At 43.0% G+C, this 25,716-nt stretch overlaps 3 protein-coding genes across 6 annotated transcripts; all 3 read left to right on the top strand.

Moving 5' to 3' along the window:
* The first annotated feature begins 59 nt into the window (after positions 1 to 59).
* On the top strand, positions 60 to 4,872 carry LOC130182811 (F-box only protein 40-like). Of its 2 annotated transcripts, none has more exons than XM_056397964.1 (9): positions 60 to 188; positions 803 to 839; positions 996 to 1,563; positions 1,832 to 2,343; positions 2,434 to 2,613; positions 3,361 to 3,602; positions 3,946 to 4,077; positions 4,197 to 4,479; positions 4,569 to 4,872. In XM_056397964.1, exons 2-9 carry the CDS (start codon positions 837 to 839, stop codon positions 4,794 to 4,796), a joined length of 2,148 nt encoding a protein of 715 aa, XP_056253939.1. In that variant the 5' UTR covers positions 60 to 188; positions 803 to 836; the 3' UTR covers positions 4,797 to 4,872. The 2 variants fall into 2 exon arrangements, with proteins under 2 accessions (XP_056253939.1, XP_056253940.1); XM_056397965.1 differs by lacking the exon at positions 60 to 188 and adding an exon at positions 222 to 441.
* Positions 4,873 to 5,621: 749 nt separating this feature from the next.
* On the top strand, positions 5,622 to 8,803 carry LOC130182812 (coiled-coil domain-containing protein 92-like). Of its 2 annotated transcripts, XM_056397966.1 has the most exons (4): positions 5,622 to 5,937; positions 6,343 to 6,491; positions 6,645 to 6,692; positions 7,586 to 8,803. In XM_056397966.1, the coding sequence occupies exons 2-4, from the start codon at positions 6,362 to 6,364 to the stop codon at positions 8,290 to 8,292; spliced, it is 885 nt and encodes a 294-aa protein (XP_056253941.1). In that variant the 5' UTR covers positions 5,622 to 5,937; positions 6,343 to 6,361; the 3' UTR covers positions 8,293 to 8,803. The 2 variants fall into 2 exon arrangements, with proteins under 2 accessions (XP_056253941.1, XP_056253943.1); XM_056397968.1 differs by lacking the exon at positions 6,645 to 6,692 and having other exon boundaries at positions 5,623 to 5,937.
* Positions 8,804 to 10,923: 2,120 nt separating this feature from the next.
* On the top strand, positions 10,924 to 25,707 carry LOC130183081 (clustered mitochondria protein homolog). Of its 2 annotated transcripts, XM_056398427.1 has the most exons (31): positions 10,924 to 11,153; positions 11,418 to 11,494; positions 11,674 to 11,843; positions 12,061 to 13,618; positions 13,832 to 13,992; positions 14,097 to 14,268; positions 15,035 to 15,175; positions 15,267 to 15,397; positions 15,508 to 15,662; positions 16,206 to 16,331; positions 16,492 to 16,639; positions 16,777 to 16,869; positions 16,957 to 17,175; positions 17,474 to 17,649; positions 17,764 to 18,075; positions 18,199 to 18,332; positions 18,669 to 18,770; positions 18,889 to 18,989; positions 19,134 to 19,286; positions 20,516 to 20,578; positions 20,675 to 20,922; positions 20,997 to 21,081; positions 21,592 to 21,745; positions 22,445 to 22,584; positions 22,768 to 22,848; positions 22,981 to 23,106; positions 23,588 to 23,709; positions 23,822 to 23,915; positions 24,010 to 24,144; positions 24,233 to 24,306; positions 24,436 to 25,707. In XM_056398427.1, the coding sequence occupies exons 4-31, from the start codon at positions 12,103 to 12,105 to the stop codon at positions 24,560 to 24,562; spliced, it is 5,289 nt and encodes a 1,762-aa protein (XP_056254402.1). In that variant the 5' UTR covers positions 10,924 to 11,153; positions 11,418 to 11,494; positions 11,674 to 11,843; positions 12,061 to 12,102; the 3' UTR covers positions 24,563 to 25,707. The 2 variants fall into 2 exon arrangements, with proteins under 2 accessions (XP_056254402.1, XP_056254401.1); XM_056398426.1 differs by lacking the exon at positions 11,674 to 11,843.
* Positions 25,708 to 25,716: the final 9 nt, after the last annotated feature.

The following is a 25,716-nucleotide window of genomic DNA, read 5'->3' as shown; positions in this document are numbered from 1 at the left end:
CTGATACACTTTGGTGGCTGTGGCTTGAATCCTCTGCAGACAGAGAAGCTGAGAGGGGAGTTATTTCTCCTGCTGAACCTGTTGGTGCTGCTTGGCTAATTTTAACCCGCCAGTTCAAAGAGCACAGGGACTGAAAGCAATGTTATAAAACCCAAGAGAGGAAAGAGCACGTCTGCGGCAGCACCTTGGTAAGACCTTTGTCTGGATAAGGTTTGAGCCCGTTGTGAATGTGTTGAAGTCTTTCGATAGTGTCTATTTTGGTTTATCTAAATTGCAAGCAGTGAAGTGAAACTTCTCTAACAAGTAATAAAACTGTAGAAGTAAAATATTTCAGTTGCTTCTTCTGCTTGATTGAGATATTTACAGTGCCACAACTGAACAACACTAGGCCTGCAATTTACCATTTACATTGAGCTTATCAGCTCATGTCACAGTAACAAGGTGAGTGCTTCCGAGCCAAGTAACATTGTTTTTGCATGAATTTACATAAATGTGCAAATGCTTCCCATAACTGTCTTTTTTCACTGCTGATTAGTTGTGTGACTTTTAGACCTTTGGTCTAGTCCGTATGGAAACAACATTTATTGGCTGGATTGCAGTGAAATTTGGGACAGAAATCCATGGTCGCATGAAGTGTTAGTCTAGTGACTGATCCTCTGACTTTTCCTCTTGCGCCATCATGAGGTTTACATTTGTGGTACAGATGTTCATGTTTCCCTCGGGATGAACCGTAATAACTTTAAATTGCCAAATACGTTGGTTCATGGTTAAAGTTTAAATCTGTATGTCAATTTTCTTGCAGGATAACAAAACATCTGATTCAAAGTGCTGTTAATATGGTGAGTCACAGATATAATTCTTCTTTCATTTTTAAAATTAGGATTAATCATACAGCCTTGATGCACCATGTTTAATATGCTCTATTTCTATCCCCATGCTTCTCTTTAACTACTCTCTCATCTCAGTTTCACTCCCTCTCTTTCTTATCCAATCAGAGTCATCGTTCTCGAGCCTCCAAGGTGCGGCAGCATGTCCACTGTGATTCCTGCTACAGTCGGCGCTGCAGGGCTCGGGTGGAGGTCTCTGTGTGCTGTGCAGTCGTCCCCTGCCGCCTGCACTGTGGAGCTCTCTTCCACCTGTGCAAAGAGGAGGATCACCTGCTGCTCTGCCCTAACGTGAGGGTGCCTTGCCTCAACGCTGGGTACGGCTGCCCGGTCCACCTGCCCCGCTCCTCGCAGGCAGCCCACCTCCAGGTGTGTCCGGCCAGCGTGGTGTGTTGCTCCATGGAGTGGCTCCGCTGGCCGACTGATGACACAAACCCACACAGTGACATAACCCTGCAGGAGAATGTGCTGAAGGAAAATGAGGGGCGGGATGAAGTGGCTCTGGATTTTGCCATGGCCATGGTTGATCAGTCAGACCTTTACAGCCGCCTGAAAATGAAGCCCCTCTATCCAGAGCTGATGGAGGAGGAAGAGGTGGAGGAAATAAAGGAGGAGAAGAAAGAAGAGACGGCAGTGGGAGGGTTTGTCAATGGTGCCACAAACATTGATGCCTGTAAAGGTGAATCATGGCAAATCATCAATAAAACACTGATGCTTCCTTTAACAAAATGATGTCTGCTAATAAACCAACGTCTTTCGGCTTTTAACTGCAAAAATCTGAGGATTAAATCATGTGAGATTAATAAGATACGGATGACTTTTAAAATTCAAAAAACTTTTGATATGCACATGTACATTACCTTCAGTCTTTCAAACCACATGAAATATTGCAATTTGTTTATCTAATGTCTTTTTCTCCCATGGGTCCCACACATCCATTCCTGCAGAAAACAGCTTGTATCAGAATACTGTTGAAGAGACTGTACAGAACAGTGCGGGACAGCGGCGAGTCCTCAGCACAGAGACATACAACCTTTCTGAGATGATGTTCAGCATGGAGAGAGGTGGCTGTGCCGTCGCTCAGGCGAACCTAGACAATCCCAAACAAAACCCAAATCCTGGGGAAAAGGGGAAGGCCCAGAGTGAGAGAGATTCAAAAGAGGCTGAGAGGCAAGACCGCGGGATGAAAAAACCAAGTGCAGACGTCAAAGACACAGAGAGGGAAGAGGAAAACTGCCATCAAGCAGACACAAGTAAGACAGGGCAGGCCCCGTGGCAGGAGGGGGTGCTGGAGCGCCTGGGGCAGGAGCTCAGCCCACATGAGTACAACATGTATATTGTGCATCATGGGCGCATGCTGATCGCCTTCGGACAAATCGAGGCCTGCACGCCAAGGGACAAAGATTTTGTCTATGGCAGCCTGGAGCCTATTCCAGTCCAGACCGTGCGCTCTTTCAAGGTACAAGACAGTTGCCTTGTTCTGATAATTGCAGCCACTGTTGTGTTCATATGCTAATGTAGTATATTCTTATGTATTTCGTCCTATAAGGTCCCTGACAGTTATCACTACAGGCGGCGGGTTCATCTGTATGACACGGCAGCGAGGGCTCAGAGCGAGCCTCGCAGCGTGGACACATCAGACCTCGGGGTCAAAGAAGACGACTGGTTCAGTGACGAAGCAGCAGCCACCCTGCTGGGCTACGCTGAGAAGGAGGTCATGGGTCACAAGGTCAGTCAGATATCTGTGACAGTATAAATAAAATTATATAAACTGTACGCATAACCAGATGAGGGAGATGAAAGTGGAATTTAGTAAAGTGTATGTCTGGTGTTTTACTTTGTGGACACATATCACCACATGTATGGAGTGCTGCAGGAGTGAGTCCTAAAACTCAGAAATGAGTTAGCATTTTAGCGCTTGGGTCAGATCCAGTTCGGATATGGATCCAGACCTGGCACACAATTGGACCAGATCTGGCTCCAGTCCAGTCCAGATCAATTCCGGATCTGGACTCCAAGACTCAAAAAATCTGATCCACACCACCGGTATTGGCCCGTGGACACCGGCCCAGGTCTCTTGTGCAGATTTGGCCCAGATTTTATGATGGCTCTGGGCCAGATCTGAGCCAAACTATTTATGTAGTATGAAACTGTGACTGAAATATGGCCCATTAAAAGTACATGTTAACCAGCAGTAATGTGTAAGCCTTAAAGGAGTAATACTCGAATTCTCTTCCTCGCAAAGTAGCTCAGGTTACTGGAAAAAAAAGTTACTGGATTTGTCGCTTGGTGCTAAAAGTCTAGCGACAATTTGTTTTGATACAGCAAATTTGTTAGGCACCATGGAAATGAATGGAAAACAGTGACATCCTGGAATGTGTCTAAAATGATTTAGGACTGAAAATACATGCAAAAATGGGTGTATGGCCTTTACCTACAGTTAATCAGGTCATGTGATCAATTGGTTTCCATGCAGATCAGCCAGTCAAAGGCAGCCGATGGGCTCTATGTTGACGTGGGAACACAGACGCACTCATTCCGCTCGGCTCCGTTCAAAAGGAAGACGACCCTGGCGGAGGTGATGGTGGACAGACCGCTGAAGCTTCGTCTGCAGCTGCAGGCAGAGAGTGTGAACAGCAGACACAGCAGAGCCAGCTGTGTGTTCTCCTTCCTCTGTGGCCACACCTTCCACCGCAGAGAGTTCGCCACACACGTCAGGTGTCTGTCAACAGTACTGATGTGGTCCTGTTTGAGTTTGTGGTGTGAATGTGACTTCTGCTGATCTCCTTACTCCTATCACATGTGTCATTTCATCAGTTTATCTCTCTTATCTCAAAGGGCTAACATTACAGTAATACATGTTGATTTGTCTGAGGAACAGGATGCAGCTGATTGGAAATGTCAACTGGGACAATAAATAGGCTGCTGTTCATATAAAATAAGAACAAATCCTGTTTCTATCTTTTACATTTGTCCCCCACAAGAACATGAATGTATTTCCTTAGCTGTGAGACATGTGAAGTGAGTTTAATGACTGTAATAATCATCATCTCCTTTCCAGGAACGTCCACAGTGACATCCAGACATGTCTAAGTGGATGGTTCGAGCAGAGATGCCCCCTAGCGTATCTGGGATGCACCTACAGCCAGAGGAGGTTTCAGCCCTCCACACATAAGGCCACCGTCTCCTACAGGTGAGCAGAACTCACAGTGATCCGATTCCTATAGTTGGGTCTACAAAATATCATATTGCTCTTGTGCTTGTATTTAATTTAGTGAACAAATCATCTTTTTTTTTTTTTTCCCACTACAGTCAGCAGCTGAGGAGTTTCAGCTTACGTCCGACCCTCGAAGCCGCTCAGAGAGAGGGGGGGGGTGAGGCAGGAGGAGGGGAGGACTCTCTGAGCTCGCTGCCGTACGAGGTGCTGTGCCACGTGGCCACTTTCCTGGACAGTCTGTCCCTGTCCCAGCTGGCTCTGGTGTCCAGGCTCATGAGGCAGGTGTGCTCCTCTCTGCTGCAGGAGAGAGGGATGGTCACCCTCCGCTGGGAGAGGAAGACCTACTCACACAGAGGAGCCAAGTGGAGGGCCAAACCTGTGAGATATACTAAATCATCCAGTCCGTCCACCGCTAACTGTGATGCATGTTTTTCTTTCCTCCTGACTCTTCTCCTGTTTCCCTCCAGGTGTGGGAGTTCAGTCGACTCTTCTCCTCAGTGGATTCTTGGCGTATGGCCGACATCCCTCCTATATCTGCTCATCTAAAAGTCTGTCCTTACTATGAGGCCTCTGTGCACAGTGAGCCTGTTCCCCTCCCCAGCATGAGCATGAAACAGGGGCGCAGCCAAGAGAGAACGAGCCTCATCAACCAATTCACAGGGGAACAGATGGCAACAATGAAGAAACTGGTTTAACACTTCCTGCTGTGTGTTCTTTAAATTATTTATTTATGTATTATTTACAGTGATAAATAAAATCATCCTGAACTTCTGCAGTTTTCCTTATAAATGATCCATCTAATGTTCAGTATTATGGGATTAATGGCCCAGGCTATATGTACAGCTTTAATTAATTTACTGCTACATACAAACTGTATTATGATATTTGAATCTGGAGGATAAACTGCTACAGTTCCCTGCGTCTTCATCGCATGCATCCCCTCTCTAAATTGTCTCCTGTCTTTGAAGGGGATATTTGTAACTTTTCTCTGCCGCCAAACGCAGTTTCTTGCTAGGAGAGTCGCTAAACAAGAGCTTCAGCCATCGTTGCATTTACAAGACAAGAGGTTATAATACGCCCTCTGGGCAGCGCTACGTCTTCATTTTCATTCTTCAATGTGTGAAAATCATGTTAAACAAAATATTAATCATAGCAGTCTTTTTGGTTTATAACATGTCTGGAGAGGAACTTTAAAACTGGTGCCACCTCAGCCAGCTACAACATTCAATACTGCTAATACTCAATTACACTAACAATGATAATATATTTTTAACTCTGCGAATCGGCACTATTTTCCAAGCAGAGCTCACTTCTGCCTCTGAATATGTAAGAATAGCCTCATATGATGCATAAACTTTTCCAAAAGACTGGTGGAAAACAAATCTACATTGTGTCTACACTTTAAGTCACTATCATTTTAGGAAATTACAAAGACAAAATCCTATTCCCTGTCTTGTTGCCAACAGCTGGTGGCCTACCATCATTTCCATGAAGCTCCTCCTCCTCCTGCTTCGTGGCACTGATCACCCCTCATACCGGGCTGCTTGTTGTGAATACAGCAGCGGCACCGTACTGCACGTACAAGCAGAAGGTTATGAGGAGGTTATTTCGACTGACTGCAGCAGGATCCGTTCACACTTAGAGAAACGCCATTCAGCTGCAACAGTGAAGCGTCTCACCCCGGAGCTTAAAGAGAAACGAGCGTCAGTTTGCAGACTGGACGTTTTGCACGAGCCTTTTGTTTTCTCCATCTCTGCAGCATCAAGGACGGAGATCTCGGTGCGATACGGGGATCCATGAGAAACGCTTTGAATAGGATACCGCTTCAGTATCACGGTAGGCCACGGTCAGAGTGATGAATGTACAGTTACAGGTAGACACTGAGCACTACTGACCAACGGTGCAGAAACCATAAAGCTTTTTATGGGCGAAAAAGCAAACGAATGAGATGAAATATGAGAGTAGGCTTCAGCAAATAAGCTTACAAGAGAATTACCCAATAAACCTCTTAAATGTTGCAGAAAGACAGCACTGTAACATAAGCTAGGTCTTTAGTTGTTAGATACAATATTATCCCTCTATTGAACAGACTAACAGATGGTTCATCACTCTATTTTGATGGAATTGACACTTACTATCCAAGCACTGTTGTATGTCAGGGCTCAAACTGGGACACCACTGTGATGTAAAGAGCTCTACAGGGAATTCCTAATACATCCAGATACCAACATCTGTGTGCAGGTTGTGTGGGGGTTCAGCCATGGATGCTGGGAGGCTGGAGCAGCAGGTGGCCAGTGTGGAGAGAGGCATTGCCTTCCTGAAGCAGGAGCACCTGGCCATGCTGACGGGTCTGCAACTGGAGATCACACACCTGAAGAGGCGCTGTCATGGTCAGTCTACCGGTGACCTGCTGCTCTCCATCTCTTTATGTGTCTCTTAATCACTTTACTACCTGTCTGTCTGCTTGTCTGTCTGTCACCCTGGCTTATCTCTGGCTCTATCCCTCTGTCTGCCTCTTGTGCTTCCACTGCTGCTGTTTGCAGAGCTAAGTTGTGAGCTGGACTCCAGGTTTCCTGACAGAAACACAGCAGGTAAGATATTACAACTCCCTGCTGACAGGGGGAGAAATGATATGTGGGAGATGCTGAAATTTTATATTATCATTACTGAGAGGAAAGGTTGTGCAGAGGCGGATCGGGACAATACAGGGACAATGATGAGCTGTTGAATGTTGTACATTTTTTAAATATATATTTATAGTCATTTGCTTGACAATAAACATTATTTCTGATCATATTTACTCATATTTTAGCTGTGTAAGGTTCCATATGTGTTTTTATCATTACGAATATGGATGCACTGATTGATGCACCAGTGCCTACTCTGATATTGACTTTTTGAAGCGACTGGCTATGACACATTCTGATATCAGCTGCATTCATCCCGTCACAGCGGCGTATGGAGTTAGTTTTTAGTGCCAGAGCTTCCTTAGCATCATTTCACCTTATATAAAAATGATCAGCAATGAGTTCTATAGTGGTAATGCAGGTACTCAGCACTGGCAGAAGCTTTCAGCATCAGTGTTGGGAGAGAAAAAGTTGGATAGATAGATAGATAGATAGATAGATAGATAGATAGATAGATAGATAGATAGATAGATAGATAGATAGATGTAGCAAAAGTAGCAGATGTGCAGAGTGATCTCTGAATCATAGAGCAGTAAACTTACTTTATGTATATGTGTATTATTTATTTATAACACACATTTACACTAAGTGATAAAACAAATGAAGGAGGACAGAAAAGCACTATGAAAAGAGAGTACGAAGTGTAATATGAGAAGGACTGATGAAGCAGATGAAATGAGGGCTGTAGAGAAACAGACCAAAGAGTGATCTCCTCATCATCCTCCCTGTGCTCTGTTTGTGTGTGTTGTGCATATATGGTGCAGTCCTTACTGTATGTGTGTATGTGTGTTTCTCAGAGGAGGAAGCAGAGCTGGCAGCACGCTGTGAGGCTGCAGAGCGTCTCCTGGAGGACCAGCAGTGTATGATGGTCGCTGTGCGCGGGGAGCTGCGGGCCGGCCGGGCACGAACATCAGCGCTCGGTAGGAGCCTCAGGGAAGAAGAGCGTCGTTTCCTGGACGAACTGAAACGCCGCAGCCACAAGATCACGCTGCTGAGTCGTGAGCTGCAACGCCAAAATGTCACCACCACGACCCTCTGCCACGAGCTCCACACTGCACGCTTAAAACTGTTCCAGCAACGGCAGAGCGCCAGGTCTGCTGCAGAGGGAGAGGAGGAACCCAGAGGAAAGGATGAAGAAGAAGGGGAGGAAGAGGAGGATGAGGATGAGGATGATGAAGGGGAGGGCTCAGACTGGCTTCTGTCACCACCTCCTCCGGCCTCTCCCAGCCAACCAGAGGCGAGACACAGGAGGCGTGTCACCCTGAGGGAGGAGATGGTCAGAGCTTGCGTCCCACAGGAGAGAGTGACATCACCGCGAAGGCCACACACAATGCCCGACCCTGCCCTCTTCTTGGTGCCACTTAGATACCGCCTCCTTCGCTTGAACCAGCCAATCAGAACGCAGGATGCAGAGGGGATGGAGGATGAGTGGGAGGATATAGAAGACAGCAGGGTGCACAGGAGGGTGGACATGGGAGCAGGAGAGGGAGAAACTGCTCTGTGATGAAGATGGAGAGGCGACGTTGTCTTCCAGCGGGTCTCGGCCAACATCAATCAACATCTGCTGCAGTTATTCTAGAAAAAGCTTAAGATGAGAGAGCTGTAACCTTGTGATTATCTGTAGATTTCAGGAAGTGAGTTAGATATTTAGAGTTAGTTGCACAAGAATGTGTGATCTACACATAGACGTATTAACGGAAACTGACACACTGAAGGTACAACATGCTACTTTGAAAATTTGAAAAACTGAGTGGGTCAAGAAAGACTGAATAGTGGTACCGTTTCGTATGGATGCCTTTTGATTTTAACACTGTTGATCACAGCTTTTGCCTGTAATTAGTAGCCTTGCCTCTGAGTCTATGAACACTTACACCGTACTGTTCAAAGTGGCAACTGCTTTTTCACTGCAGCAGCCGGAATCCAGGTTCAGAGTCACTCAAGAAGGCAAAGGGACATTTTGTATGATTTGCACTTTATTAAATTCATGCAATGTGCCTAGTAATGGCAGAACAGCATTTCTACTGTCATGTTGTCTGATTTCAAGTTGTTAATAGGTTTGACATTTTGACTTGTGATAGTAGGAGCACAGGTGTGACTAATAACATTAACGATGGCTCTGTTCTGTGTAAGTGCCCCAGTGAGTCTTGACAGTGAGCCAGCATGTACAATACCAAGAGCCAGAAACTGAAGCAGCTAAATGGAATTCAGCCATCATTCATTTTATTAGCTGCACCTGTGCTTTTTCGACTGTGACGACAAAATGTCTTATATGGAGAAAGAAGTCTTATGTTATCAGCAGATGGTTGTCATGGTGCTCAAGGTTTTGTATCAAGACCCCAGTTGAAGTTTTTACAGTTATTTCTCAAATTGCTCTACAGCATAAACAATTATTGGATTGATTGGTTAGTCGATCAACAGACACATAGTGGGCAACTACTTTGAAAATCAATCAATCACGTTAGGTGTGTATTTTATTACTATAAATGGAATATCTCTGGGGTTTAGAATATTGCTCAGACAATTAAAGATATGTGGTAATGTCACATTTAACTAAGAAATTGTGATGGGCATTTCACATACTTTTACATTTTATAAACCACACAACTGATTGTTTAATTAAGAAAATAATCTGAAGATGAATCAATAATAACCTTAACAGGTCGCACTTTATTTTAAATCCTCCTAGATGCAGTATACATACAGTTTATACCACAATATGATGTAGCTGTAAGCTGCTATAAGGATATTAAGCATTTATGAATGTGCAGCATTTGTAACCAGTTACAACTTCTCCTATGAAAACATGTTTTATATTATCACAAATGTGTTTTACTACATTGTCATTCATTATGTTTTTACAGCAGAATTCAGTTATTGGTGCTCACAGGGGGAGTTATAGTGGTGAACACATACATGAATAAATACTTAAATCTGCTGTAGTGTGCTATAAACTATTCATTAAATGTTTATATACTGCTTATTGATGCTAGAGAGGGGGACTTCAAGTAAACCCATACGCTTTCATCTCAAATCCTGGCACTGGGTGGCAGTACAACCTAACCTAAACCTCACCTTGACTGGGATGAAAATGTAAAGTAGAAGTAAAGAAGTCGAAAGTAAAACTCGACACATATAGAGGCTTTAAACTTTAAACTCTCATTATATGTTTGTGCACCATGCAGTGTTGACATAGTTAAATGAAAAGAGGGAGGGGGTGGAGAGCTCAGAGGAGGTATATATGCAGGATGATTGTGATGACTCACATTCTGACCGTCCTTCATCTGGGGAATCTGCATTTGGATCTACTACACAGATTTATTTGCAACGTGACACCCTGCTGAATGACATAGACGTGTGCGGAAGTGAATCTTTATTATTATTAACATAGGCCACTAGTTATTCAATGATATAAAAGACGCAGTGAACAAATGAAATGAAAATGATAAAAAAAAAATGAAATGAACTCACTGTGGAGAAAAACTGGCATTATGAGTTGGTAAATGAACATGAAAATATACTGAAAGAAAAAAAAATTACAAATAACTTTACAGTGACATTTTTCAAATCCATTTATAGACTGTGATTCTATATTGACTCGTTTATTGACAATTATGATGAGATATTGAGTCATTCAATCACTTTTCAAGTATTCAAGCACTAATACAAAACTACAACATTACTCACATGTTGTATTCAGTGTGTCGTACACCTGCAACTCGTCTCCTAGCAAACGTCCCGTTCTAGAATGTTCCCACAGTTGTCTTGGAGACCGTGCTCAGAATGTTAATGTATCTCTGCAGCGCTGCCATGGCAACCAAAGAGCTGTGTTCCAGCTCATGCCTAATAAAAGTGTGCAAAGTGACCGGAGACTGAATACTGTTTCCAGGACTTTGTGCTTGGAGAGAGACGTGCTGTGTCATGCCTGTCATTTTCACGAGGGGGAAAACAAATGTGACGATGTGCAAGCCCCCATGCTGCCGCTATTTATACACCTTGTGCACGTGCTCACATTCAAGGTTGATAGAGAGTGCATGGACTGGTGTAAGCACAGGAAGTTACATCATAAACGGCAGAGAGGTTGCCCTCTTCTGGACTTGGATAGGTACTAAGTGTGTGAATGTGCATGTGTGTGAATAGAGGGCCTACAGGCTCTCTCTCACAGCTGCTCTCCAGCAATGAAGGACAGACAGGCACACACACACACACACACATGCACACAGTTTGTGTAACGTGGTTTTCGCAGCAAGGACAGGGGAGCCTCCTGCTGTGGAGGAAAGCCTGAGAAACTCAGCTCACTGATTTCAGCAGAGGAGACTGGAGATGATGACACAGACTGGCAGTCTCCCCCTCTCTCTGCACTGGCTGGTAGGACCCACAGATTGATTTCACCAATGTCATATTGGGTCTGTTTTATTGTTCTGTTGTTTGAGATATATGCACATGTTTTTCTGCTGCAACTGTTTCCTCATGAGCTTGAAAAAGGAGTGTTACTCTCTAATTAGGTGCCAAGACATCAAAATGGTGTCTATTCAGTTATTTAGTGTTTTGATTTAGACAGTTTTATGTAGCAAACAAATTTAACTTAGAGGCATTTTTTTTACTCATCGTATCTTTTCACCTGTTTTTCAGGATTCCCATATATCCAGCATCATTCCAGAGCTCATCTGATGAGATTCAGTCTATGAGGTTTTCCAGTTCTTTCCACTGTAAGGTGACACCGCTGAAATAACACTTCATAATCTTCCTGTCATCAGCTGTTGTCTAAGGCTCTTAGCTGCTTGTATTCACACATGCCACACAAACAGATACACACATGTGACAACGACAAAACCTTTTGCAGTTTATACTTAGCGATTCAAAGTGATCATGCATTTGATATTTTCAGAGTTTCGCTGCGCTCTCTGGATGAGAGTTTCGGATCAGTTTCTCTTCTGACTACAGTGGTTTGGGGGTAGTCTGAGGTGCTATATTGCACCTATAACCACAGTGATATGACAGAATACTAACCACACTACACTTCTACATCACTGCAACAAGCTGAGACTTCAAACCAATGTAAGTCAGTGAAACAAGACTTTCAGCTGCTGTTAAAGAAAAAATGCAGTTTATTTCATCTGTTATTTTATACAGGTTTAATTTTAAAATTATATCAGATCCCATTGAGGTCACCAAATATGGCTGAGATCTGTTTTTGCATTGTTGCTGTAGTTTCCCTCTAAGTTTCTGTTAATAGCTTGAACTCATATAAACACTGTGGTCTTTTCTCCCTTAGGTCACCTGCACAGTTGTATGCTGTTTTGTGCACAAAGGCACCATGGGAAATATAGTTCAATGCTGCCAAACACTGTCAGACTACTTTAAATGTAAGGACACACCGGCCCGGGGGGAGGCGGAGAGGTCCCCTCTGCTGTCCAGTGAAGAGAGCGACTGTGAATCGCCATGCCTGCCGGACGACCTGGAGGACGACCTGTTACCCTCCTCCAGCGGTGTGACGAACCCGGCCCTCGAACCGGAGCACTTCCTGTTTCCCGACATCATCCTAAGCAGCAACCTGGGAGGGGACGTGACTCTGGTGGAGCCGATGGTGTGTCTGCTGGTGTCTGAGGAGGAAGAGGGAAGAGGTGATGGAGTGAGGGTGAATGAGCCAGGAGATGGAGGACAAGATAGGAGCAACACGGGGAGGAGCAGGGGGTATTCTGAGGTTGAGACACAGACAGAAATGGAGACGCAGATTGGTATGGGGGTGCAGACTCAGACAGAGTCACAGACAGAAGTTCAGACGCAAACAGAAATGCTCGTGTGCAGTAATCAGACTATGGAGAGAGAAGTAAATACACTAACAAGCACTGTCACTACAAAAGAGATGGCGGTGGATGTTAAGGAAGAACATGAAATATTGAAACAGGTGGATGTGCTCCTGGAGATACAAACAGATACACAAACATCACGAGAGAGACGCTCGGAAACTGTCACTACTACGCCGCCAGAGAAACAATATATGAGGATACCGGGCTCTGGAACCTGGTCTGACAGAGAAGCTTTTGCAGAGTTAGAAGAGTCAGGGAAGGTGGAAAGACAGACCGAGAAAAAAAATCTGGCCCTCAGAGAGGAAGCTGAACAGGAGAAACTGAAAGAGAATCACATCCACGAGCAGACATTTAAAACAGAACAAAACATGGCGCTAAATGAGGAGTTAAACACTGACGAAGAGAGTGTCTTTCAGTTGCAACAGAAGACTAAAGTTTCTCGGGGAAATACAGACATTCCCTGGACCGAGCGCCACACTTTTCAGACACAGGAGGACGTAAAAGACAACGAAGGAAACATTCAATCAGAGCGCCCTTCAGTGATGCTGACTGAACACAGTGTAAACAACATGGATGAGAACACTGTCGTACAGATGAAGCTGATAAAAAACAGCTCTAACAACACTGATATGGGGAAGAACTTTGACCCTGCCGAGTGTCGTGGAGCCCTGACACAACAGAGGAATCAGGATAATGACCAGATGGGAGAGGTGACCGAGGTGTCAGATCAGAATGTAAATGAAAAGGACCATAGCATGATCCACACAGAAACAAGAATAAGTCCGTCTGAGGACCACACACATCAGACAGCTCATCACCCCATTTTGAATGCAGAACATACTCAGAGCCAGGAAAAGTTGCACCCGCCAAAGAGGGAGGAGGCTGACAACAGCAAGACTGGTCTGCAGCAGGTTTTGGGGTTGGAGACAGCTCTGCAACAGGTGGAGGAGGAAGGATCTGAGATGAAGCAAATTACCTTGTTTTTAGTTGACAGGCTGTTTCTGGCAGCACCACATGGCAAAGGTGCGTTATTTTATTGGACTGGATTATGTATTAGTACTGTCATATTCAAACATGTTCCTTCTTTGCACTATATGATTTTCTTGTCAACATGTAATTAAGTCCTGATTATCCTTTTTTTTTTATTTCACTTCTGGGTAAAATGATTCTCCATTTCACACAGACAGCTTATGTCCTCACAGCCTATTTGTGTCTCTTATGCACTGTTGTCAACAGCACCTCCAAGTCAAACTGAGGAAAGCCCAAAGGATGATCATCTGGAGCAGTCAGATCCTGATAAAAGGGAACAGCTTAGCATCCGTGACATAGTTGATCTCCAAGAGACAGGCTTTATTGTCAGAATTCAACCTCCAGGAACAGAAAGTTTTGAGCTCCAGGTTCTGTTGTACTTCTGTCATTAATTTCTCCAAGATTCTTCACTTTATCTTCATGTCTTTCTGAATCACTCCAATCCAACTCTCTGTCTCTCCACAACTCTCAGGTGTCAGGCCAGATGTTGGTGGCGGAGCTGCACCAGGTGCTGATGGACCATGAGATCACCTGCCACCGCACCTGCTTCTCTCTCCAGCTGGGAGGCACCACGCTTGACAGCCTCACGGAGCTGCGCTCCATCCAGGGCATCCAGGACGGAGCGCTGATCAAGTTGGTGGAGGGTAACTGCCTCATCTTTTTCTCTCTTCTTTTTTCTGATAATTAAAAGTGTAGTCCACTTGGAGAGCAGCATTGTTTTATTATGGACCTGTGACACATTGTCACAAGAAGGCTCACACTTTTAGTCTGAAAAATGTTAACCCCTCATTCAAGCCACACAGGTGACAGACACATGCTTTCTCTTTATGTCTCGAAACTGCTCAGGCTCAGATCATCAGGCCGTGCAAATGTGGTGAAAATGGCCAAATACCAAACCTCATCCAGGAAGGTTTACAACATCATTTATGACACAGCACAACCACAGTTTACGTTTGCTTTGATAAACATCACCACCAACTAAGAATTATTTCTGTCTCATGCATCACTCACTTTAAACCTAACTATAAATGTACTGGTCACCTGCAGCTGCCTTCTGTGGAAAAATACAATATTTAGATATTGTGTATTGTCTATTTTCCAAGGCTAGGTCACCTATGAAGTGAAGAAAATATGTTCACTATATAGGATTGCATGACAATGTCGTGTTTTCTTTGAGTTTTCGCAGGCTATGCCTCAAAGTTTATGTATGTCACTAATTTTGACAATTAATTTGACATATATGCTTGTCTTATCCTGCACTGTCTTTGTCTTGTCCATAAATGTACTGATTTGTTTGTTACCTTCTTTCATGAAATGCAACACAGCAACAAGAAATACCCTCAGTTAATCACACGCTTGTGGAAGATTGAATTAAACTATTTAAAAGCATCTCTCGGGATCTCGTTGCAGATTCTTATTCAGTGCGTGATGCTCGTCTTCATCTCAGACATGTATGTGATCTTCTGAGGAGCCTCGACCCTGCAGATGCGTACAACGGAGTGAACGGCAGCTCACTATCTTACCTCACCTTTTACACCAGAGGAGACAAGGGTAACATTGTTCACTTGCACCTCGGGCTTTTGTCTCGGCCTTTTCTGTCAGTAATCATTCAACCCTTCCACCTCCATATTCGTCCTTTCAGATTATGAAAGTGTGGCGAAGAGGCGTGTCGCTGAAAAGGAGTCTGTTGACTGCAGCCCTCCAGAATACATCCTCCCCGGATGTAAGGACCGACCACTTACCCCACTGCAGCCCGTCAGAGATGACTGGAAGGTGGGAGATCAGCTTTTGATATTGCAAATATGACTTGTTAAATATATAAAATTCAATAAAACATACTCATTTAGAAGCAACAGTGGAATTTTATGAAAATATCATTACAGCCGTTACAGTGCCTGCGCGTTCTGACCATGAGCAGCTGGAACCCTCCACCCGGGAACAGGAAGATGCATGGGGACTTAATGTACCTCAACGTCCTGACTATGGAAGACAGAGAACTCAACATTACATCCTCTACCCGTGGTTTCTACCTCAATCAGTGAGTGTTAAACTGTTCAACCACTGCGAGTTTGCCAATCTGTGATTAATGGACTGGCAGGATATTTAATACAGACATTCATGGTTCCCAGTCAAGATATTTTAATGACTTTAAATGATTCACTTACTTTTCCACAGGCGCCGACAGCAGGTCAAAGTTTTCAGTTATTAAAGAAATATCTTATATTGATTGGCACAGACACATTTGCACAGACATTCATGGTCCCCAGATGATGCAGTTTGTCTGATACTTTGTTTATGACCAAATACCTGTAGAACGAATATCATTCCCATCAGCTTCAGCTGTACTTTGGGTTTAGTGTATCAGCATGTTAGCATTGCCAATGTGAGCATTTAGTTCAAGACACAGAGCCACGAACATGACCTTTGACTCTAAATGTGTTTCTGACTATGAATTTCCTCTGGACGTTGCATTTCTTCCTCTCAAAGTTCCACAAGTAAAAACCAACAACACTTGTTTACGATGAGGATTGTAGAAACTTATCTGGATTCAACTACAGTTCATTTGTTCTGACTGCTCCAGGTCAACTGCCTTCAACTTCAACCCGAAACCTGCAGTTCCCAAAATCCTTTGCCACTCTCTAGTTGAGCTGCTGAGTCAAGTCAGCCCTGCTTTCAGGAAAAACTTCACTGCCCTGCAGAAGAAGAGGTGAGCAGACTTTCTGTTATTAAGTTCGAAAATTCATTCATTCAAATGACATGTATCAATATCCTATCAATCCAATAATACTTTCAACTCAATAGAAATTCTCACACCCATACTAACCTTGCTAATGGAAAAATGTCTTCTGTCACCTGCTTTAAACCAGAGTCCAGCAACACCCTTATGAGCGGTTCGCAGCACCTTTTCAGGTGTTCACCTGGACTGCCCCTCATGGAGACCACGCCCTCGACTGTGTCAGAGCGGAGGAGACACACACCAGTCACATGGGCCAGGACAAGCACACAGCTGGGCAGGTTGCAGACACAAATTAGGGGAAATAGGCTAAATTTGGAAATGCAAAGATATATAACATATATAACTTATCTAAGGCTGACTGACAGTCTGATAGTGATGATGATGCTGATATCAAGGTTGTGTGTTATGGCCACAGAGTCGGGAATGGAATGAGGAGCTGCAAGGATGCAGAGAACTCCCGAGGAACTCCCTTCAGGAGCGGCTGCACAGAGAGAGGAGCATATTTAAGGTGACACCACATCTTCTTTCCATTGTTCTCCCAGTTATTGGTTAGGGAAGCAGACTTGTGACTGTGCCCTCACCCCTCCCCATCCAGACCAACAGTGACTTTGTTGCCGCTGCAACACAAGGTGCCGTGGCTGTTATCGACGGTAACGTCATGCCATTAAACCCAGGTGAGGCGCCTCATATGCAGATGTTCATCTGGAACAACCTCTTCTTCAGCTTGGGCTTCGACATATCTGAGCACTACCGCCCACTGGGGGGCAACACTGCTGCTCATGCTGCTGCCATCTGCGACTTGAGAGGAGCACAGGTAGACATCCTGACATGAAGAGTGAGGTTTACTGTTTTATCTGTACTGTCTAAAAATGCAGGTTCAGGGACAGTATTGTGTTCAATAGCTCTGTAAGGGTATAATATGTGGGTATTAAAGGGAAAACAATATTCATCCTTCAAGATAATAACCTTCCCTGCAGTCGCATTGGCTACCTTTCAGATTTTCACTTTCAAATATATCTAATCTAATCCCTTCCCACACTGTCAGACTATTTGTAGGAATGCTTTCATGTTCTTGTCATTAAAACAAAAATAATTAAATTGCTCTGCCACAGGCATACGCATCTGTCGACACAGAGGGGCTTCACACACTTGGGACAGCTGTGGTGGATTATCGTGGAATCCGTGTTATCGCTCAGACAATTGTTCCTGGGATACTGGAGAAAAATCAGGAGCAGAGTGTAGTCTATGGCTCGAATGACTACGGAGCAACTGTTTTTACGCACCCCAGGTAACACACAGACACACACACTCACACAAAACAATAATGGCTAATATTTTAGGGATTGGGATCTTGATCAAGTAATCCTGACGTGAATTTGATCAGAAATATGTTTTACCACAGGTTTCTGGAGCTTCTGGATAAAACCAGTAAACCACTGAGAATCCAGCGTCACCAGGTGCTCGACCACAACAACATTCCAGTGGAGCTGTGCTCTGGCATTGAGACCAAAGGCATCCTGGGTAATGACGGACGACCTTACATCCTGGACCTTCTCCGCACCTTCCCCCCAGACCTGAACTTCCAGTTCTCAGAGACAGGCGAGACGAGGGAGGAGGTGCCAAAGGAGTGTCAGAGCTTTGGTTACCCACGGCGACATCGTCACAGCCTGGCCAGCCTGAGACCAGAGCTGATAGAGGCCTTTGTCCAGCACAGGTGAGGAAGAGCAGATGTGGAGCCCTTTGATGAATGTTTGAACACAAATTTAACCAACAATGGAACCTGCAGGAGGAACTGAGAGTTAGAAACAAAGAACCTTATAATTGTTTTCTGCTGCAGGTATGAACTGTATGTCAGGATGGTGGCCCAGGAGCTCAACCAACTGGAAGAGCAGGATAACGCCACAGAGCAGAGTGAAGTGCCGGTCTGTGAGCCAAGAACTGGAGATACAGTCACAGCCGGTGCTGACAAGGGTGAATAACACCAACTACATGAAATTGAATTATGAAACCTATTGATAAACCAGGAGATAACAGGCTGTGATATAATAGATGACACTATAACAATATAAATTATTAGCTTTTAAACCGACATGGATGTGAAGTCTTTAAATCAAACTACAACTCCAGCAGCATATGGGCAAACTCCACCTGCTGATGAAGACCATGTGATATGATAAATAGCTCTAGAACAGCTGCTAAATAAACCTTGTGGTGACATTTTTTCTTAAAAAGATTCTCACTGTTATGTTTATTAATAAAGTTACATCACAGTTAATCACCCCTTGAAATGTGCAAATTCTTTTGTAGAATTGCAGGGAAGAGATATGATCATGAAAGCTTGTGAGGCTGTAGGATCAGTGAGTGACTGTCGCTTTGACATCCGCTTCAATCCTGATGTTTGCTCTCCAGGTATTGGCTTGTGCACACACACACACACACACACACACACACAAACACACACACGGTTGTGGATTTAAAGTTTAAAGGGGAACAAAAGTCAGACTAAGATTGAATGTGTCTGATGCAGGCGTTCGTTTCTCATCTGAGTTTGTTGAGGAGGTTCAGAGGCAGAGGAAGATGTTGTGGGATGCAGCTGCTTTTCTGCTGTCGAATCAGATTCCAGCTGTGGTGAGTCTCATGAGGAGCATTAATGTTCACGCTGTCATGTGCGTGAAGTTTAAAATGTGTGATGTCAATGATGATGATGATAATGGTGTGTGTGTGTGTGTGTGTGTGTGTGTGTGTGTGTGTGTGTGTGTGTGTGTGTGGTAGCTGAGGGACTGTCTCGACCACACATCAGTGCCGATGGATGGGGCCACCCTGACCTCAGTGCTTCATCAGCATGGTGTGAATGTTCGGTACCTGGGCACGCTGCTGAGGGAGCTGCACACAGTGGAGGAGAGAGGGAGACTCAGCCACATACAGGTACTAACAATTATTAACTACAGCACATGTATGTAAAGTCGACAGGGCTGTCTACCTCTTGTCCAGCTGTCAAGTGAAGAAATATAAATAAATGCTCAATAAATTAATATTTAACAAATGTATTAAACAAACCCCATATTTCATATGAATATAAAACATATCTATATATTACTATTATATATAGTAGTGGTAGGATTGTGAGCACTGAGTTGGCACTCATCAGGTAGGGATTAAGTGACAGGACAGATGTTTTGGACATGTGTTGAATTTAATAATTTAATTCTTTGTCACACTACACTCATTTAAAATCTTCAATACCCTTTGTGATCAGAAATCATTTTGAAATTTGCTGTATGTATAATTTATCAGTCTGCTGATGTATAACAGATGTGGCTTGAAAATCGTGCAAATTTAATGAGATGAACTAGGATTAGCTTTCCAAAGCCTGAAATAATTGAATATGTTTCACGGTAATGCAGTCTTAGACTCAGCTGTTGGAAATGAATATATTTTAGTCTTTTTCACACATTTACGGGACAGACAAAAGATGATCATTACCAAGAGCTAAATGTGTTCACTCAAAGAAGAATAAGACTATATATGCTAATTGTATCACACTTTTCTTAGCACAGTTGGAAACATTTTTATCCTCATTCTAACAAAGACATGAGAAACAGTATGAAAACTATACAGTAAAACATAAAACCAGATAAATGACATACTAATGATAAATAAAGCAAGATTATATTGTAGAAATCATACAAGTCTGTTAAAAGCTAGTTTAAAATGTGTGTTTTTAGGTGATCTTTAAAAGAAAATACAGATGTAGCTGCAGATTATAAATAGGGTTTCATTTCACAGTTTAGTTGCCATGACAGAAAATTCAGGTCACTCTTGACTGCAAGTCTAGACTTAAAACTGCAAGAAGGTCTTTTTCTGGTGACCTGAGACTGTGCCCTTGTACATATGGGATATATCGTACAGCTAATGACCCTGAAACCCTTGTGGTACACCACAAAATAGGTTTATAGATGGGAAAATAATGCTGCCAAGTTCAACAAAAAAATGCCTTGTGAGCGACAGAGCTTCGACCATTCACGACGAAGTTGCAATCAAAGTTTTTTCTACAGTTCTTGGTCAAAAGCTTAAGTTATCTCTAATCATTTTCTTTCATAATATGATGGACGCTGTCTTCCTGATCAAATCACTGATCAAATGTTCCCTCACAGAGAATTTCTATCAGTGAAGTCTTCATCAGAAGTGCAAAACACATCTTCAGGACCTATCTACAGGTGACGTGCTCAAATAATGTAAACACATAAAATATTTAGATATAAGATTTAACAATCTAGCACAAATTTTCTAACTTATATCTTATTTTGTCCCAGGATGTGGAACCCGCAGCCTTCTCTGCTGCAGTCAGTCACTTCCTGAACTGCCTCTTGAGTTCCTCCTCCTGCGTCCCCGACTCCTGCTCAGATGAGCTGCTCTCTCGTCGCAGGAGCCGACGTCGGCGGAGCCACGGGAGTCGAGTTGCCATGTTGACAGATAGTGTGTGGGCTCGACTGACCCCGAATGAGCTGTGGGGCAGGATCAGGACTGAGGCTGGAGATTATTACCACTACACACTTGACTGGTACGTGTGTGTGTTTATATGTGTGGCTGGATATGTGCAGCAGGACTTTACACTTTCATCCTCTCTGTGTTCAGTGACAGTGTAGATGAAGTAATAGAAAAGCACGGCCTTCAGAGGATCTCCCTCCTGAGAGAGATTGCCATCAAGACGGGCATCCAGGTCAGATATCTACCATGCTTCTCTTCATGTTAAATTAAATGTTCTGTCTATCTTAAAGCTGCTCTAGGAACTGTAAGTGAAAGCACACCTTTTGTATCATTAAAAATTATATCTGAAGCTGCAAAAGAGAAAGTTGCGACTGATACTGCTTTACTTGACCTAGCTGTCACAGGCAGGACATTTTCTTGGCTCCAATGAGGTGGGCAATAGGGACTAGAGAGAGAAATAGTAAATGGTAAATGGACTGCAGTTACTTTGCGCTTTTCTAGTTTTATCGACCCCTCAGAGCCACAGTCACCCAATCATACAGCGTTTTTTTCCATATCACACAGGCCTTTTTCTATCACTCACACACCGATGATACATCGAGGGCAGTTTGGGGTTTAATATCTTGCCCAAGGACACTTCAACATGTGGGCTGGAGGAGCCAAGAATCAAACCATGTAAAAAACCTGAAATCAAAATGCAGCTGTTTCCCTTCTGCCCCTTCTTCCTTTTCTCTGTATTTAGGTACAGCTGAGGGAGTATGTGTTTGAGTCTCGACACAGGCCGGTGTTCGGTGAGGAAGATGTCGTCAACATGTTCCCTGTGGTCAAACATCTCAAACCTTCAGCAACAGATGCCACACAGCTTGTGCAACAGGCACAGGTGGCAGTACAGCAGGGTGAGAGACGCAGACACAAGTACAAACACTTACAACTGCATGAAATACAGTAAATGTGTTTACATTTAACTAAAGTAACTAAACCTTAACTGAAAGATCCATTACTATTGTAGTATCGTATGTTGTACTTGTTGTATGTTTTTAATGGTGTGTTTTGTTGAGCTGATTGTATGTATTTTTATTGTACTTTCTTTGGGAGAAGCCAAAGACAAATTTCCAGTGAGGTGGACAATAAAGTCAATCAATCAATCAATCAATCCATTCAGCATATATCACCTGATATACACTTTACATGCTTTACAGGAGAAAAATCCAAACACTTGAAGCACAAAGAGGGAAATTTGTACTAAACACTGTAACTTCGGAAGTTGATTTGACCAACGTAGACGGTCGATATTAGCTTCAGCTGAACTTCACGATTCACCAGTCAACTTAAAAATGGCCATGTACCCTTCTTTAAGATGTAAGTTTGTGGATACCCCATCAGTGGGTCATTCAACATTTGCTCTTCTTATGTTACCGTGGAATTTAACACAAAGGTATGAAATACCAGCCTCTAAAACACAGACACTGATCTCTCAGATTTGGATTTGCTGAAAGGTAAAATCCCCTGGATTCAGTGTACTTCACGTGAAGAGAAGATATCATTAATGTAGGTGCATGCGATGCTCATCATTGGTGTTTTATGTTTGCTTTTAGGGCTTCTCAAAGAGGGCTATGAATTGATCAGCCAGGCCCTGACTCTGTTCAGCAGCGTATGCGGGGTCCTACATGAGGATGTGTGCATGTGCCTGCGTCTCCTGGGACGGCTCAGCTACATCTTGGGGGAATATGCAGATGTAAATATGCATTACAATTTATGTCATGACCTTTTATCTACCCTGGTTCCAGACTTGTGAATAATTACCCACATATCAAGTTTTTTTTTAAGCTATCATTTGCTCTTTGACTATTTTAATACAAACAGGGAAAAATGAACATCTGTGAGCTTTCATAAAGAGTTGTCTCTCCGTGTCTCCCAGGCTCTCAGCCACCAGGAAAAGGCTGTTATGAGCAGTGAGAGAGTCCAAGGTATAGACCATCCACAGACCATACAAGACTATGTGAGTTCCTTCACCTTCTCAGTGATCCACTGACACACTGATTTTCTTTTAAAAACCTCTCACTTAACTCTACTAATGTATTATCTAATACTTGTATCCTCACGTGACAGTATTCTCCTATCTGTGATTCAGACTTATCTGGCACTGTACTGCTTTGCCGGAGGCCAGCATTTGACCTCCCTGCAGCTGCTGTATCGTGCTCGGTACCTCACCCTGCTTGTGAGTGGAGAAGACCATCCGCAAGTCGCACTGCTGGATGTAAGTGAGACCTCATCTGCGAAGTGTTGCATTCTCTAAATAAATTTGATGTGATCGGTCAATTCTAGACATTAAAGGGAGTTTATATACATTCTTTAGTCAGTGCTTTATTTGGTTAGTTAAGAAAGTTTGAAAATAAGGAACAAATTGAAAGAAAAAAATGCCTTTAAGTACTGTTAGGGAGACTTTATAGGATTATTAAAATGTTGGATCAAGGCCTAGTGTTGAAGAAAACATAAGGAAAGACTTTTTGCAAACAAACAAGAAGGGGTAAGTGAGAGAAAATACAAGAAAATGCAAATAGGCAATAGACAAATTGAAGCACATCATAGGAAAACTCTGAATCCAACCATGAGAGAGTAACTTTCGATGCAAGGCTTCTACATGCAGTCACTTTTATTCATGCTAGAAGATATAATCACATCTTATTTGTGTGTTTGAAATGATCTATTAACGTCCCTGATGTGCTCCACGACATCAGAGTATGCTGGGTCTAGTGCTTCACGGGCTGATGGAGTATGAGCTTTCCCTGAAGTTCCTACAGAATGCCTTAAATTTAACCTCGAAATACCGCGGTGCCACATCCCTGAGGCATGCACACAGGTAACGTTACAAGTTTATCGTCATATTCCTCTGTTTTTCTTTACATTTTCTTTACCTTTATACCTTTACATATCTTTACCTCTCTGCCTCTCCCTGTCTGTCCTCTGTGCAGTCATCATCTGCTCGCCACCGTATACGAGACCAAAGGAGAGTTTCGATCAGCTCTGCAACACGAGAAAGAGGCTTATTCAATATATAAGAGCCAGGTGTGTTTTAAAATGCTGCAATACCATGTTTGCTGGTGTTATGCTGATATGCTCGTCATTCTAACTGAGAGACTTCATTTTTGCACGTATGAAGGTTGGTGAGAACCATGACAGTACGAAGGAAAGCTCAGAATACCTGAAGAGCCTCACTCAGCAGGCTGTGGTCCTTCAGAAAGCCATCAACCATATCTACAGTAACACACCTAGTGCCTGTATTCCACCTCCAAAGGTTTGTATTGTTTGTTAAGTCCATTTCCATAAGTATTACGCCCATTTCTGGTTGTGTGACACTTTATCTCATCTGTGTTTCTCTCCAGTTTTCCACTCCGAGCCTTCCTGCAATCCTTCAGCAGCTCAACCTGACATGTGGAATCATTCTCATCCCCCTCAGGTGAACAGTAAAGCACTCTCAGTTATGGCATCAATAATGCGATTGTAATGATAACCTCACCTGCTGATTATTCTGATGAAAGTCATCCTCACATTTGCAGTACTTTACATATTATGTATTTCTCTGTAGTGCAAAAGAAGTCGCAGACCTGAGGACTGAGATCAAAGGAAAGGAAAAGCTTCAAGTGGAAGAGCTGGAAAATCTGTTATCAAAGCAAAAAGACTGCAGAACTGCACACAAAGGACAACTACACTGAACTACGGACTATTACAATCTCCTGTCAGACTTCTGTAAATGACCACAGACAATGAGCAACAATGGCCAAGGAGAGCCAGGCACATGGCTGGTGTTAATAAGTTGGTTAGCCTACTTTGGACAACAACTACAGTATAGGCACAGACAGGTGTAGAAAGTTTGTTCTGCAGTTGTGTGTGAAGGACTGGATGTCGAAAAGAGCCTTATCTTATTCAAGCTAACCAGGATATAGCGTTTGTTGAAATATATGGAATCCATGAATGAACCCTGGAGGCTGTAACTTTGATGGCAAATACATAACTCTCATCCTTTTTGTCACAGAAATGCATAAACCCTAGACTCTAAATAAAATGAAGGATTAGACTGCTAGATTACTGGAAAAGCACAGTATGTCTGGGCCTACTTAGAAAATAATATAGCATCTATGAACTAAAAGTCCAAATTTCTTACATTTTTGTTGATATCTTCTTGCAATTCCCTGTGTGTCCACTGGGTTTCACACTTGAGCCATGAACACTTCTCAGAACATGACAGAAAATGTGTCTATGCCTGAATATTAAAATTATCTCTATGAGTGTTTTGGATGTGCACTAGCAGCCCATTACACCTTAATACACATTGTTGTCATTAATATCCAGGTGACTGTGGGGAAACAATAATAATCTTAGAAATTGTTCTAGATTCTATGAGAACATGTCAGATTAGTGGTTTATAAATGGCATAAGATGGAAATCAAAGCATTACAGTTTGAACTGGTATTGTTATGATTTGTTATATTATTGTTATATCACGTGACATTTTCTGGAATTGGTCCACAGACATAAAATGTATAATTGACTGTGAGCGTAGTAAATTTCATTTTAGAACTGTTATTTCACTATATGGCTTACCACTGTTAATCTGAAAATGTATTCAAATAGTTGGTGTAAAATTATTTGAAGTGCTATAGTTTCCTGGGAGTTCTTCCATTATTCACCATCCCATTATTCACCATCTATGTAGCAGCTGCATGATTCGTCATCATCACTACGCTACAGTCTGTCCTTCTGCTGCTCATCTCAAATAAAAACGTATTATTTACTATTAATATTGTTCATATTCTAAATTGTGTACATAGTCACAGTAATAAAAATAACGCATATAACTTAAAAATTA

This window comes from Seriola aureovittata, chromosome 15 (assembly GCF_021018895.1).
Source record: "Seriola aureovittata isolate HTS-2021-v1 ecotype China chromosome 15, ASM2101889v1, whole genome shotgun sequence".
In the NCBI taxonomy this organism is placed as follows: domain Eukaryota; kingdom Metazoa; phylum Chordata; class Actinopteri; order Carangiformes; family Carangidae; genus Seriola; species Seriola aureovittata.
This window is presented reverse-complemented; position numbering and strand designations above follow the sequence as displayed.